The sequence below is a fragment of the Myotis lucifugus genome, unplaced genomic scaffold (assembly GCF_000147115.1).
Source record: "Myotis lucifugus unplaced genomic scaffold, Myoluc2.0 scaffold_593, whole genome shotgun sequence".
Taxonomy (NCBI): Eukaryota; Metazoa; Chordata; class Mammalia; order Chiroptera; family Vespertilionidae; genus Myotis; species Myotis lucifugus.
Genome location: NW_005871641.1, coordinates 1 through 15,348, shown reverse-complemented (window position 1 = coordinate 15,348; position 15,348 = coordinate 1). Strand labels below are relative to the sequence as shown.

Genomic DNA, 15,348 nt, shown 5'->3' with positions numbered 1-15,348 from the left:
TTTCCCCCCCCCCCGAGGGTTCCCAAACTGCAAGAAGGTCACAGCTGGCCAGAGGAGACGCCCCCCCCCCCCCCCAGTGCACAAAATGTCGTGCACCGGGCCTCTAGTAAACTATATACTGCTTTATGTTGTTTTTAATCCCCTTCTTAAAAATAGATTTTTTTTCCCTTCAAAACAATGCCCAGCAGCAATTGCCAACTTCATTTTTTTCCATTAAAACTGTCTTTTGCATTGACTTTTGCCCAGTGTTTTGGTCATAAAATGGGATCTCACTGTTCTAGAATACCTCAGCAATGTTCCCAAGGCCGTTCACTCATTTGCACAACAAGCCCTCCGACCTCCAGGCCCTGCCAGTATGTATCACGTTGCATCCCCGGGACCCTGTGTTCCTTTAAACCCGGACAATTGAAATCCTGGCTCTAGTGAGGCACTTTATAGCAGATTAGTTATAAAATGTTGGGTGAGGAGCACCCACTTGGCTTTCTGCTGAACGTATATGTCCCAAATGGTGCTCAGTTGGTTGTTTTTGAGGCGATGAGTCATCTCCCCCACCCCCTCCTTTAGGGAGTACCTGGCCCTAACCAGGTGTTTTAACTAAGACTGTCCCGAGAATCTTCCCCGCCCCGTGGATGCAACGTTTAGTTGGAGACGGAGAAAGCATACCAGTGGTAAGTGTAGAATTTCCTGATTAAAGTTGTTATGAACTTGAATCCCAAGTCTTTTCTGTAGGACAGACAGCCACGACCTGACGTTTTATGGATTTCTCCCTCCAATCCTTTGACTTCATAGAAATGAAAACTGGCCAAACCCTACAAACTCTTAGAATCCTAATCAGGGTTCATGGGTGGAAAGATCTGAAAACCGCTTGTTTGATTATTTTTCCCTTCCCTTTGGAATTTCCTGCCCTGGAAACAAAACACAGTACATGAATCGGTCAGCTGGCCTGCCCCAGAGCGCTGAGACGGAGAGGGGAATGCCCAGTTGGCCTTTGTTTAAAAAAGAAAAAAATCATTGTTAGTGGAAAACTCTGTGTCATTCTCGAATTGCAATCCGATTCCAGACAGCCAGACTTACAGTTGGAAGGTTATTAGAACTCTATTTGCTTTTTTAGCCTCAATTTTGATTTTTCAAATGTTTTGTTTCTTGGTTTTAATTTTTGGTTTGATTTGTTGTTCCAAGGCAACTCTCCAGAAGTATACTTTCATGGTTTTCCCTCCCTTTTTTCAGTTAGTAAGTAGTCCACCGATCTGTTAACCTTCCCCAGGGCCTCCGAGTCACGCTTCCCTCCCTCATGGAATGTGTGTGGTGGTTGCTGGCGGGTGGTTGTGGAGATGGTGTGGACATTCAGCTGCCGCCCGCTTGCCCACTCGCCCCCCGGGGCTCATCTCTCCTGAGGTGCTAACGCTTGGATTTACATGCTGAGGAGGCAGTACTTGCCTGGAAAGGACCACGGAAGAAGGCACAGCGGGGAAAATGCCCGTCAGGCTGTACAGTGGAGGGTCAGAAGCCCCCTGAGCCGATCAGACGTGAGACACCCGGTGGCCCAGGTGCGGGCCATCTGTAAATTTTGGGAAGAAGGAACCAATCGGATCTTGAAATTCCTTTCCAGGTCAGCCATTATTGCAGCATAGAAAAGCAATTCTAATCATTAGTTTTCCTAAAATAAGCTAAACAGACATCATAAAACGTAAACTACATCTGCCAACATTTAAAGGAGACAGAGCAATTCCATGGATATAGAACTAGTGCTTTAGGTGGTGTTCTTTAAGGCACTAGTGAATGATCACATTTTCCGAAGGCTGTTTCTGAGACGCTGATTCTGCCTGGGCAAATATTTTTAGAGACTCACAGTTCACATGAGCACATTAAAGGCTCTGAGAAGTCCTGCAGTTAAAAAAAAAATTCAAGACTCTCTTAGCTCTGACCCAGTGTGTCCAACCCGATTGCATCGTTTTCCCCACCCTGTGGAATCGCTGTTCCAGGCCCGGGATCTTGGAAATGCTAAGGTACATGATGATCCGGCGCATTTGAGATTTGAGCCTCTGCTGCCTGTGGCAAATGCACCCCTCCGGGAGATGATTTTTCCTCTGAAATCTTGCTTGGCCTACATGTGCCTTCATTTTGCCTTTAAAAGTCCATAATAGAAAACAACTGTTTGTCATTACCCTCACATTAGGGTTCTTCAGAAAGAAAAAGGTTTCGCGCCAGGGTCCCTGCAATAGCAGGCTCCTCGGACACGTGAAAAAGCCTTGATTTTTAGAAAGCCGGGCGACATTAAACCTTCAGGCAGCCCTTGTTGGTTACAGTGAGGCTTCATGGTTCATGGGGTGGGGGGGGGTGGGGGGGGCTTGTATTTTCTACTTTCCCTAGAAGCAGCCCAGCTCTCAAAGGTCAGGACACTGGGTTCGAGGACAGTTCTATGGCTGACCCCACTGCATTTGAGGGGTGTCCATCTTAAAAGTTCAGCCTTAATGATTCAAATATAAATCTTTTCTCGCTAATTGGGTTAAATTAAAGTCTCCTGCATTAGTCCTGTGGTGTCTCTCTTTAAACAAGATTGAATGGAGTTTTAGGAGATTGACAAGTCGATAATAAATGGCTCTCGGGTAGAAGTTGAGGAGTACGTGTCCAGTAATTAGACGGTCCCCCAAACCCGAGAGGCTGTTCCTGTTCGCTGCATTCAGAGACGAACACGCCTTCCCCAGGCAGAAGGGCACTCAGGCCAGAGACGCAGCCTCAGCCATCGGGAGGGTTTCTGTGGAGACGGGGGCATCTTCCCGGTGTGGTCCTCCAGCAGGTACTGCCTCCAGCCCAGGCCGCGTGGCCCTGACCGCTGGCATCTCCCTGCATGCATGGGAACGGCGTCCCCCACGCTTCTGTGTGACCGCCTGGCCGGGCCACCCCGCATGCCCGCCTGGGGCCGTGCCCTGCCTCTCCCTGCCTTAGTGCGACCCTTCCCTAACGCTTTCCCGGGAAGAACCTTCCCTTTCAGAGGCACGTTTTGTCAGGTTTCAACTGTGCTTGATGATTCTGTTAGTCGATGGGGAATTGTGACCTCGTCTGGGGACTGGGGTTGCTGTCCTGTTCTCTTCCATTCCGTGAAAAGGAACAGTTGCTACTAGAATGGTGACCAAGCTATGTGTCAGAGGGGCCCACAGCTGGAGGCCTCCTGGCCAGTGGGGTTGGGGGAGGACCAGGCAGCTGTCCCTAGAGCCGCTCCAGCCCCATGTCCCCGTCACATGATGGGCATGCTACAGAGAGGGGGGTGGCAACCTTGGGATTAGAAATGTGGGAGGGAGGGCGGTGACAGGCAGATCCAGGAGGCCACACCCCTGCCGCCTGCTCAGACAGGACTACCCCCAGCAAAGACGGGCGGTGGAGACGGACCAAAATGTTTAATGTTCTTACAAAGGTACAGAGAGAATACACCTAATTTGAGGGTTGAAGTGAGCCTGGGCTCTATCTCTCCTCCCCCTTCAAAAACTAAGAGAGAATCATCACTAGCTACTCAGCCGCCACCTCCTTCAGCCCCAGGACACCCTGGTTCTCCGTGCACAGGTGGCAGGGTCAGGGGTCACCAGCCACCAGCAGTCTGCAGTATTGGACTAACTTGCTCCCAAGCCCTGACTTGAGAAACAGAAATTCTCTTCCTGCTAAAAATGAAAAACGTTTAGCACAGCTCTGCGGCAGAATGCTTACTCACGCAGATTGCTGCTCGGCGGTCAGGGTCTTTAGAGGTGAATCGCTCCTCTTTTCCTGCTTTTTTAAATAGTTTGGGGTGAGGGGGCCACAGCCTCCAGGAACTGGAAGCTGAGTAAACTCTGTTGACAGATAACCTTGAATGACTTCGGGACGGAGGGAAAATGAACACAGAGATTCTTGCGCGGCAGGTGATTCGAATGCCAGGCTGGAGCCGCTCCGCGTCGTACCAGCGCGGCGGGCAGGTCGCTGCCGGGCATCAGGCAGAGAGAATGTGGATGGCAGGCAGAGAGAGGGGCTGGTGCTCCATCAGGGTCCCATGTTCATGTGCATGAGGCCCCGGAGTTCGTTCTGGGGCCGGGAAGCAAAGAGCAGCCAGAATCCTGAGCACACGTGTGCAATGCATCTACTGAGGTCTCTCTGGTGGAGGATTTTTTTTCTATGCATCACGTGACCATTGTCCCTTGTTTTTGGACCCTGCTGCTCGCCTGTCACTGGGCTGGCAGGGATTCCTCTAGGGCAGTGGTTCTCAACCTTCTGGCCCTTTAAATACAGCTCCTCATGTTGTGACCCCCAACCATAAAATTATTTTTGTTGCTACTTCATAACTGTAATGTTGCTACTGTTATGAATCATAATGTAAATATCTGATATGCAGGATGGTCTTAGGCGACCCCTGTGAAAGGGTTGTTCAACCCCCAAAGGGTCGCGACCCACAGGTTGAGAACCACTGCTCTAGGGCAAGTTTACCTTCTGCGTGCTGTGAAGATGGGAGGGGAGAGGGAAGGTGGCTGTCCTTCAGACCATAGCCACTCACTCAGTGCCACCAGGCCCAGCCAGAGGACAGCGGGACAGAGCATGCTCTGTGTTCAGTGCCCTGCTTGTGGAGACGCCAGGTTCTCAAACAGAACCAAGCCGCCTAATGCAGCGTGCCTCTGGCTGAACAGAATTGTTGGCTGTGAGGTCCTCTGAATGATGAACTTGGAGAGGTGACATGCAGGCCGTGTGCGATTGCCACACTGGAGGTCTGCGTGGAATGAGCCGCAGGTCTCGTGCTCCGGAAAAGGGATTTTGGTGAAGGCTCAGCCGCAAGGGCAATTTGAGCTGACTGTTCCCGGTGTCCTGCTTGTGACAGGGTTTCTCAACAGGCTCCGGCATATGACAGGAGCTGGGTCAGAAGTCCTCGGGAGGGGCCAGAGCTTGACGCGCAGCTTCCGAGGCCAGCAGCCTTGGTTCCTGGGCCTCTTGGTCCGCAGGGCAATGCCTCGCCCCCCCCCTCCCCCCCCCCCAGCACATGGCGGTCCAAGGGAAGCCCAGACAGAGCCCTGGGCGCAGGGCTCAGGGCCGTTCTTCAGTGGCCCCTGCCTTCGTGTCAGGTGTCCAAGATAACGCTTCCACTGGGGCGTCTGGGTGAGGAGAGAAAAGGCAGTGGGCTTGGGGAAGCACAGATCTCGTCAGCCGCGTGGCCTCTTACGGCGCCTGGACCATTCAGGCCATTAAATTAGGTCACAGAACCTGGGCCAGGTCTGGGACATGCTCCCTCCGCCTGCAGCCGCTCCCAGGGCCCGGTTTCAGAGCCACTGTGTCCTGTGACCGAGGGACGCGCTGGAGCGCAGCAGCTGCTCACCCTCAGGGTTGCCACGGCGACAAGCACTTCTCCAGCAAGTGTGATAAACAAGAGGCAGAGCAGCCACACTCGCCCTGGCCTACCTGTCGAACCGGATGACTCGGAAGGTTATTTCTCCAGCCATAGGTTCCGTTTAGAAATACGTCCGATACCCTTCCCTCCGATTCTTTTTCCAAGCTTCACCCCAGGCACGCTGTAGGAACACTTTGGCTTTGGTGAGAAAGAAAGGGGTCGCTTTAAAAAGATGTAGGTTAGATGAGCACTTCTCGGTGTTAACGTACATAAATCAAAATCCAGTATCTACAGTATTTTGACAGGTACCATTTCAGTCCTATGAAACAGTAAGACACAAGTTATTTTGATTATATTTGGATGATATTTTTTAATCAGATACATTCATTCTGATTCAAAATGATGTTTAGCCCTTGTTTTCCTCCAAATTCTAATCCAGGGGAAGAATTTTATTTCCTGCGCCATTGCCAGGAATATAGGTGTTAACTATTAAATACTTTTACCATTTTTGTTCTTCCCCTGCTATTATTAGTAAATATCTGAATGCTCTGATAACCATCCCTGGCCCAGAACATGAAGGGTCTCCGCCCTGTGACATGTGTATAAAAAGGGATTGACCAGGAAGGAAGAGTTAGTTCTGATAGAACTCACGCTCCATATCCAAATGGGTTAGTTCTAGAGATGGGGGGGGGGGGGGACCCCGAGTGAAGTACAGTGTTTAGTCCACTGTCAGTTTTAGTCCAGGGTGTGATGACTGCCACACCGAGCAGCCCTGTGAGACAGTGAGGTCTGGCTGTGAGCCATTAGCAGAGAAGGAGAAGGAGAGCATCCGAAAGAGAGGGCCACTCATCCAAGCCCGTACAGTGCTGCGTCTGCGGACAGCACGCACTCCTTCACGCATGCGATCCGCAGGCATCTGTCACGGGCCTGGCACTGCTACCCCTGAAAATATCTCAGTGGAGGGCCTGGTTCCTGTCTTGTGGAGCCGCCCACGGTCCAATAGGAGAGACCGTGACTTCCGCTTTCACATGAAACGGTGTGGTAAGCTCCTGGGAGCCCCGAGCACCGAGGCCCGGCTGTCTACGGGCCAGTGATAGGGGAGAGACAGAAGGCTCGCACAGCCTTCCTGGAGGAGTGCTGTCAGGCTGGATTTAAAGGCTGGATTTGGATCCCAGCGAGTGTTTGAGTCCTGGCTTTGCCATCTGTTGGCTGTATGACTTTGGGTAACTTACATAACCTCGTTAAATCTCAGTTTTGCCTCAAGATTAAATGAGATAATATGTGTAAAGTGCTGATCCCAGTGGTGGAAGCATGGAATGTTCTCTGGAACTGGTAGCCACCACTGTCAGCATCGCCATCACTCGCCAGAGCTTGTTCACAGGGAGACATTCCAACGAGAGGAAGCCACTAACTTAGTTGTACGTAGGTACCACGAGGGAAGGTTCTGATCCGTTCATTTGGCAGAAGTTCTGATCCGTTCATTTGTGGCCCAGACCAACAAAGCAGTTTATCCAAAAATCACACAGAGCCCCTCCCAAAGCCATTAAGTTCTTGTAGCAAAGGAGCCAGAGGACCTGGTGGGAAATTTGCAGAAGTTTTCTAGCACAGTCATTTATTATTGAAGTGAGTTAATGACTCTTTTAAACATACCTCAGTTTTGACTCCTAAGGTAAATACCAATAGACATAACCCTGTAAACAAAATCTCTCGAGGGGTCTCAGCAACTCTTCGGTGTAAAGAGGCTGAGAGACCCAGACGCTGAGGAGCTCTGTGCCCCGGTGCTTGAGCCGCAGGGAAGCAGTAGAGCCAGGCTGTCGGCATGTGTAGAACACGCCTTCGGGCTTTCCTTGGCTGAATAGTGGTACCATCCATCTCAGCCGCACCTTGGAATCCCGGGGGAGGGGAAGGAACGAATAGACTTCTGGCCCCACCCCTGGAGTTAGTGATGCCCTTGGTCTGGGATGCATCTATGGCATCATGATTTGTTAACCCCCAAGTCATTCCGAGGTGAAGCCACGGCTGAGAACCGCTTGTTCACAATAGTCAGCGAGGAGGTAAGCCAGCGTTGTCAGGTCAGGCCCAAGCAGCAGCCACCTCCTTTATTTCACTAAAAATCTCAGGGAAACTGCAGCAAGTCCTGGTTATCAAAGTTAAAATATTACTTTTCCATAAAAAGGTTAAAATCAAAATAAGACCTGAAAAAACCAATAGCAGTTCTTCCACCAGGTTCCGTGGGCCAGTGAGCACAGCAGGGCTTCCGGGAGCGTTAGGCAGGCGCAGCCGCTGGGCCCGGGCGTCTTTGCTGTCACCAGCCCTCCACGCATCTAGTACCAGCCTGAAGTCGTGTTCTAGAACATGGTTTCAAATCTGGGGTGTTGCCCACCTCCCAAAGGCCAGGGAATGAAGTGGGGAGTTGCTAGGTTTGTCCTGAAAATGGCCCCCATCTACTGCAGGGGTCACCAGGAGGCGAGCATGCTGTTTCTAGGTTTAGGCCCTCACGGGGATGCTCTGTAAGTTCACTGTGTAGGCGTCACGTGTGCCGTGTTTAACAGGTGTGTCCCAGCCATGCACTGGCCCCGCCCCTCCTGCCCCCACTCACACCCCACAGACGGCTTCTGGAGGGAGCTCGGAGCTTAGCAGGTGCGCTGGTTGTTGACTGAGAGATGAGCTAAAGCAGGAGGACAGGAAGTAGTTTCGGCTGCCGTGACTGTATTTCTTTATAGACAAGGAAACCTAGAAACCTCATGGGGAAAGGGGCGTGTGTCCGTCTTGCACCCCTGTCTGTGTGTGGGAGGGGGTGGCAGTTGGTTGGTTGGGTCTGTGCGTTCACTCCTGATGTTATCTTCTCGGAAACCTCTCACAGGCTCTATCCACGCCACATCCGTGGCGGCCTCCCGCGTGGAGCAGGCGCTGTCCGAAGTGGCCTCGTCTCTGCAGAGCAGCACCCCCAAGCAGGGCCCGCTGCACCCCTGGATGACACTGGCACAGATCTGGCTCCACGCAGGTACGCTCTGCCCCGCGGTGGGCCCCGCCCCGCCCACTGTGGGCCCCGGGCCAGAGGCTGCAGGACCCCGTGGGCACTGCTTCTGGGGCCCACAGCCCCTCAGCAGGAGAAATCGGAGCTTTGGCAGTCACACCAAAATGTTAGTGCCGTGGTCCCCCCTTATCCGCGGAGGATATGTTCCGGGCCCCCCAGTGGATGCTTGGAACTCTGGATGGTATTGAGCCCTCTGTGTACTGCTTTTCCTTTTCATACACACCTGTGGTAAAGTTCAATTTATGAACTAGGCACTGTAAGAGATTAACAACAATAATATTAAAATAGAAGCATTTTACGGCCTCTCTTAGTCATATCTGAATCGCCAGCATCCCTACTCTTGCACTGTGGGGCCATGATTAAGTAAAACAAGGGGGCCTTGAGTACGAGCACTGTGATTCCCCAACAGCCTGTTCCATAACCCAGCGGGCTAAGTGACTGACAGGCGGGTCATGTACCCAGCGACCCTGGACAAAAGGATGAATCTTGTCCCAGGTGGGAGGGAGCAGGATGGTGCGAGATTTTTATCCCATTGCTCCGGTTGGCGTGCAATTTAAAGCTTGTGGATTGTTTGTTTCTGGAAGTTTCCATGTAATATTTTGGGACCACAGTTGAAACATAGAAAGTAAAACCGCTGATGAAGGGGAGACTCCTGTACTTCTTTGCAGGAGCCATGAATTCCTCTGTCTCCCCACCCTCCCCTGACCCAGAGCCCAGCACAGAGCAGCACCCAGGAAAGCTCTTCGAGTTGGACTCTAAGGGTCGCAGGGAGCTTGCTGTGTGTGGGCTGTGCTGCAGCAGGGCCCAGAGAGCTACGCCCCAGGCTCTCTCTGCGGGAGACAGCGTGGCATGGAGGCCCAGACCCAGAAGTCTGGAAGCCCCGCACACTTGGAGGGGGGTCCCAGCTCTACTACTGAACAGCTGCCTAGACTGAAGCTAATAGCTTCCTCCCAGCCTCGGTTTCCTCATCTGTACAATGGGAGTAATAGTGCTTGTCTCCGGGGTTGATGAGCACAATGCCTGGCACATCCTGGCAGTGAGACTCGGAGCCCCTGGGAGAGGCACAGACAGATTGCTGCCACGGTGCCTTTATCGAAGCAAAGGAGGGGCAGTGTTTTCCATTCCCGCTCCCCTCTCTGAGGCGCTCCTGGTAGTCCACAGTGAGGAGGCAGGTACTGCACCCGCTGGGCCAGAACTAGCCCGGGAGGCAGTACCATGCCCCTCCTCCGTTTCACGCGGCTGCTTTTGCGTAGCTAGAAATCCCCCAAATAAATTCAGCACGCAGGCATGTCAGCAACAAGAATCCTACTTTACAGACTACGAGCGAACAATGGCTGTAGTTTGCTTGCATATTTATGTTTCCATATAAAAGATAATTCTGTTCCTCATGTTTTATCACTTGATCTGCAAGGCCCTCCCAGGCCTTCCCTGGCTTGACTCTCAGGGCGCGTGGTGAAAGCCCAAATGTGGCCGGGAAAGTGCTTGTTATCCTCACTGACCATCTGTCTGCTCGTTTGCCAGGCCCAATGGTATGATGTCCAACCTTGTTTGGAACTGTTGGCGGGCCTTCCTATGTAAAAACCCGGTGGGTTTACCTGGCTTTGGCGTGTCGCAGACCGGGCTCAGCCAGCCTCTTCTGCCTTGGCACCTTTAATTGAGCCATAAAACAGCAGCAAATTAACAAATTATATCCTTCTAAGCAGAAATACACGCGAGGGCTGATTCAGGAATGTGCTGATGGTTCTTCCTGCGCGGACGCGCGCCAGCAGCAGCCTCTCCGGGGTCCTGGGCGCTGGCGGGGAGAGCAGGGAGCAGCGTCATGCCTGCCTCCACTGCTCTCTGACAGGCCAGTCCCCGTCCAGGTGCCTGGCCGATCCAGCGGCCTTTATGAGCAGTGACTGCAGAAAACGGGGGAAAAGGGGTACAGGTTACTGTTGGGTCAGGAAAGACTGGCTGAACCTGCGGGGCCAGGGTGGGAGCCACTGGGGAGGCGAGGTTGTCTTACAAATGGGCCATAGACTCTAGTTTGTTTTTTTAATATGTATTTTTTATTGATTTCAGAGAGGAAGGGAGAGGGAGAGAGAGAGAGAAACATCAGTGATAAAAGAGAATCATTGATCGGCTCCCTCCTGCACGCCCCCTACTGGGGATCGAGCCCACAACCCAGGCATGTGCCCTGACAGGGAATCCAACCGTGACCTCCTGGTTCATAGGTCGATGCTCAACCACTGAGCCACACTGGCCGGGCTGGAGTCTAGTTTTCAAGGGCCAACGTCTGAAAAACCAGAAGAGCTGAAGGGGACCCTATGGGCTGGCATGAGCTCCGTGGACCTCACGGGCTTACTCCTCTTGCCTCTTTCTTGGAAAAGTTGACGGCCCGAGTGAGAGCCACAGTCCCGGGACGGCCTCCCCTGTGGCTTGCTGCCACTCACTCAGTCATCCAGACTTTGTTCCTCCCTGCGCGGCTGGCCGTGACTCTCGGGAGGAAATGTTGTAGCTGCTGTTGGAACATTGCAGAGCAGTGTGGAGATATCCTGGGGCTTTTATATAATCATGTCGCTTCCATGTCTCGCTGCCATCGCCTGCAGGACAGGATAAAGCCCTCACTGCTGGTAACGGGTGGCGGGGGGCATTCTGCCTGTGAGTGAGATCGAACTTACGGAAACCGGGTGCTGCATCTGCCTGACTCTGGGCAGAATATGCATCGTGCTTGTGTGCACAGGCGAACGTGTATGTCATGTGAATGGCTGGAGTCGATTAGGACCTTTGTAGGGTTTGTGCCGTAAGGACCTAAAGCAATGGCTTTGTTAGAATTGAGATTTAGAATCTTATCATATATTCATATCATGTCTTCTTCATATAGTCTTTGAAGAGGTCAACTCAACAGACAGGCTCCCCCAAACTGTGCCGTGTTAGCTACTGTGGTGGGAGCTCTGCTGCTCTGAGAGGCACAGTAAACGTGACCCCGCTCTCTGACAGCTGATGGAAACCAGGTAACACCCGCATCCACGTCAGCTCTAGCAGCACTGCCAGATTCTGTCCGTTTTGCAAGCTTTAGAAGCAACTGGTTAGATCCAGGTCTGACACCCACGGCCGAGGCGTTTCTGTGACGTTTGTGGATCTCTTCTCTCGTGGTTGTTTTTCCGGCAAGCTCAGTGGAAATGGGTGATGGGAACCCAGGGTAGAGCTAGCTTCAGATCTGAGGGTCACAGGTCAGATCTCTCCGCTATTATAGGAGAGGGTCCCTGTATGTCCATTTGAATGGCAGAGAGACCATGAATAGGACCCCCGAGCCTTCATCTGCTCTGTGAGGGTCCGGCCGGAGCCCAGCGGGGAGCACAGACCCAGGCCGACCAGGGGTGCTTGGGACAGGGTGCCGCCTTCCAGTGCGGTGGGACCCATCCCCTGGTTGCCCTCGCCCCCGCCAGCACCTCCTCAGACTCTTCCTCATAATACTTGGTGGCCGACCTGCATGGGTTGTGCATGTTTTTCCCTTGGTTTGTTTGGATCCATGTGACAGTTTTATTTAAATTATTTTTGAATAAATAATACAATTTTGAATAAATAGTGCACAATTGAAAAGATACAAAAGGCATCGAACGAAAAGACTCTGCCCATCTCTGAGCCTGTCTCTCCCACCCACAGGCACCCACTGTCAGCAGTCAGCACCTTTGAGTGCCACACTCGGAGGTCACTGCTGCCCCACACGCGAGGCTGACTCAGAGCATGAGCCCATTGTATGAACTTGCCATCATTTCACCAGGACTTCCTCGCTTAACATTTAGATTCTTCCTAGTATTTTGCTGTTATAGACAATGCACAATAAGTATTGTTATGTGTATTGTTCTGTATCTGTATCTAAACGTGGAAATGATGCATCAAAGGGTGCATACTCGAATTTTGATAAATCGTGTCAGATTGTATGAATTTCTATTCAGTCACTAATGTCTGAATGCCCATTTTCTCGCATCCTTGACAACGCAACGAATTACCAAACTTCTCGATCTTTGCCAGTCTGACGGGTGAAGATGGCATTTCAGTTGCCTGCTCATGATGCCCGCCCAGTCATCTGCTTAGATGCTCAGCTTTTCTTTCCATTTGTAAGCATTTATTATGTCAAAGAAATGTGCCTTGTCTGATATGTGCTAGAAATATTTCTCCCCGTTTTTATTTTGTTAGTGCTTTTTGTCCTTTTTATTGCCAGTTTTTAAAACATACATTTATCCGTCTTCTCTTGATGGCAGCTGGCCTTCATCTGACATTTAGAAAGCAAGTACCCATTTTTACGGTCTCTTTTCCTGAAAGTCCGGGGGATCTGCCAGTGCCACTTGTACATTCGTTTGATAAAGAAGGTCGGAGGGGTTGTCTGCCCCTCTTGCAGGAAGGAAAGCCAGGCTAGACAGAGGAAGCGCCTCTGAGCTTCCTGCGGCGGAGTCGGAGGTGGAGCAGAGGACTTGGTGTTCACTCCACGCGCGACCCACCTCCCTCCGGCTCTGTCTGACGCAGACCTCGGTGCTGCCATTGGAGCCATTCATTCCCAGAGACTCCGAGCAGAACCAGGGCCCTTCCCAGCCAAGCAGCCTGGGTGCCATCTTTCCATTTCCACGTTGGGATGGCAGCTAAAAATGACTTTGCAGTAGGTGGTTAATTTCTGCTTGTTACTTACTAATAATTATAGCTTTCACTTTGGCACCTCTCACAGTCGAAACCGACGGCTATTCTTAGATGTGCAAGATCAGATTTTCTGATTTCTGCTGGGAATTGAGAGCCATGATACTCTCACAGACTCCTTGGCCCTGGCCTGGCTTGGCCCTTTGCCCTTCCCCCTGCCAGGCTCTTCCCAGCCACCAGCAGGCCCTGTGGCACGGCCCCTCCCCTGGCGTGACGAAGACAGCTCCCAGGCAGTGGCCTGCTGTCACTCAGAGGGAGCGCCCGCCTGTGGGCGGGATCGCGGTCCCGGTCCTGCCTGCTGACGCAGTGCCCTTGTTGCTCAGACTGCCCCTTCCTCTGCCCGGAGGTGGGTTCTAATTAATGGTCTACAGCTTGCAGGTAGCTAACTCTTATCAAGGACTGTGCGTGTGTCAGACAGTATTCCATGAACTTTATGTCTTGCGTTGTTTAGTCCTCATGATAGCCTTATGGGGCACGAATGCCCTGTTCACCTCATTTGACAGATGAAGAAACTGAGGCACCGCTGTCGTCCCTTGAGTGGCTGGTGGTTCGCTTTTCCGCAGCGGGAAGCCTGGGGAAGAGCTGGTGTGTGGGGTCAGCGTGGATGAGAACTGTGTCAGGTGTCTGAGAACATGCAATGACAGTGTCAGGCGCAGGAATTTGGGGGTGGGGTTCAAAGCCAGGGACGTGATGCGAATGGCTGGGAAGAGAATGTCGGTGGAGGAGGGAGAGGGTTGGGACGGGAAGCTGAGGCCCCACATTTAAAACCTGCTGCGGGAGGAAAGGCCAAAGAAACGGAAGGAGTGGGCAGCAAGGCGGGAGGGGGCAGGAGGGGCGGTGGTGGCCGCAGAAGGGGTGCACACAGGAGCCCATGCAACAGTGGGGAGCGAGGGCTCTGGACTTGGACGAGTGGAACCCGGGTCCCACCATGGTGTACACAGCAGGGCAACCCCTCTGAGCCCTAGCGCCCTGCTCTCCAACATGAGGACAGGTGTGACAGGTGCACAGGACAGTGCGTGGAGTGCCCAGCACGTAGCAAGCACCGCACAGCTACTAAAATAACTGTTTTTAAGTAGGAAATGCTGTTGAGCGACCGAGTCAGGTGGAGACAGAGTGTTTGTTGGATTCACCGTATGGTGTTGGTGGCCTGACAAGGCAGGTGGTGGCGTGGCGGAGATGGACCACACGGATGTGGGCTGCAGCGCGGATGGCGAGTGAGGCGAGAAGGGCGAGGGCACGTTTCTCGAGAAGCACCCTGGGGAGCACAGTGGGGACGTGAGGGGAGCTGGGGAGGAACGTGGGTCAAGGAAGAAGGTTGAAGGCGGACACGGAGCCTGCTGACTGCTGATGGATGATGCAGTCAGGATTGAGACCCTGTCTGTCATCCAGAAGACAGAGGACATGCGCCGGCGTGACGCGCTCCAGAAGGCCAGAGCGCCGGCACCAGGGCTCGGGCAGAGGGCTGGCCCTCAGAGCAGAAGGGGCAGCATGGATGGGCGCAGTGGGCAACAAAGGGTGTGAGGGCTCAGTGGCGAGAAGGGGCTCAAGGTCGGCTCAGCTGGTTTCTGTCTCCTCTTTGAACGATGAGTCAAGTTCAGCGGGGGCTGGGGACGGAGGGCTAGGGGAAAGGGTTGAGGAGTCAGGAGAATCCGGACCAAGGCCTGGGAGGGGACACAGGGTATGGCCAGTGCAGCCAGGAGCTAGTCTCGCCGTCCCACCGAGCCCCTGGTGGAGGGACCCCTCTGCACAGCCGTTCGCAGACTCGGAAATAAAGGTCAGCCATGCAGCCAAGCCCTCGATGAGGACAGGACCTGGGCAGGGCTCCCCCCGGGGGACTGCAGGCCCCGGCGTGGGGCCCGGCCCCGAGAAGCTCAGGGTAGGACCAACGCATGAAAACAAAGCCGCCGCCTCCTTTTGCTTCCCGAGCCCCCAGAGGCAGCCCCAGTGAGCCCGTAGGGATGAGGGCCTCCCTCGGCCTTGAGGATTGGGAGGGTGACCAGACACTCGTCAGGACACATGACCCCTTTCCTCTTGGCCCTTGTGCTGAATTGTATGAAAGAGTGGACACGGGAGGCGGGCTCCGAGCACCTGCGCTATGGGCAGCCCTGCATTCCCCTGGGGACCCCTCTGCCCTGCCCGGGCAGGGGCTACCCCACAACCAAGTGGCTAAGGTCTGTTTCTCAAGCACAGTCACACCCCCCCACACACACTTTAGGGAAGCAGGATTTAGGGTAAAGGACATGGTTTTGAGGGGTCAGGTATTTGAGCTCCCTGCCGGCCTGCTTGCCTGTGGGCCTGACCT

The 15,348-nt window shown here is 53.1% G+C and overlaps 1 protein-coding gene across 1 annotated transcript in view; it reads left to right on the top strand.

The window, feature by feature from the left end:
• The window catches only part of TTC7B (tetratricopeptide repeat domain 7B), a 146,438-nt gene extending 135,147 nt beyond the window's left edge, over window positions 1-11,291 (top strand). Inside the window, exons 17-18 of the mRNA XM_023745863.1 lie at window positions 8,202-8,342; window positions 11,239-11,291. Of these exons, the coding sequence (XP_023601631.1) occupies window positions 8,202-8,342; window positions 11,239-11,291 (194 nt within the window). The remainder of the gene's footprint in view (window positions 1-8,201; window positions 8,343-11,238) is intronic.
• Window positions 11,292-15,348: the final 4,057 nt, after the last annotated feature.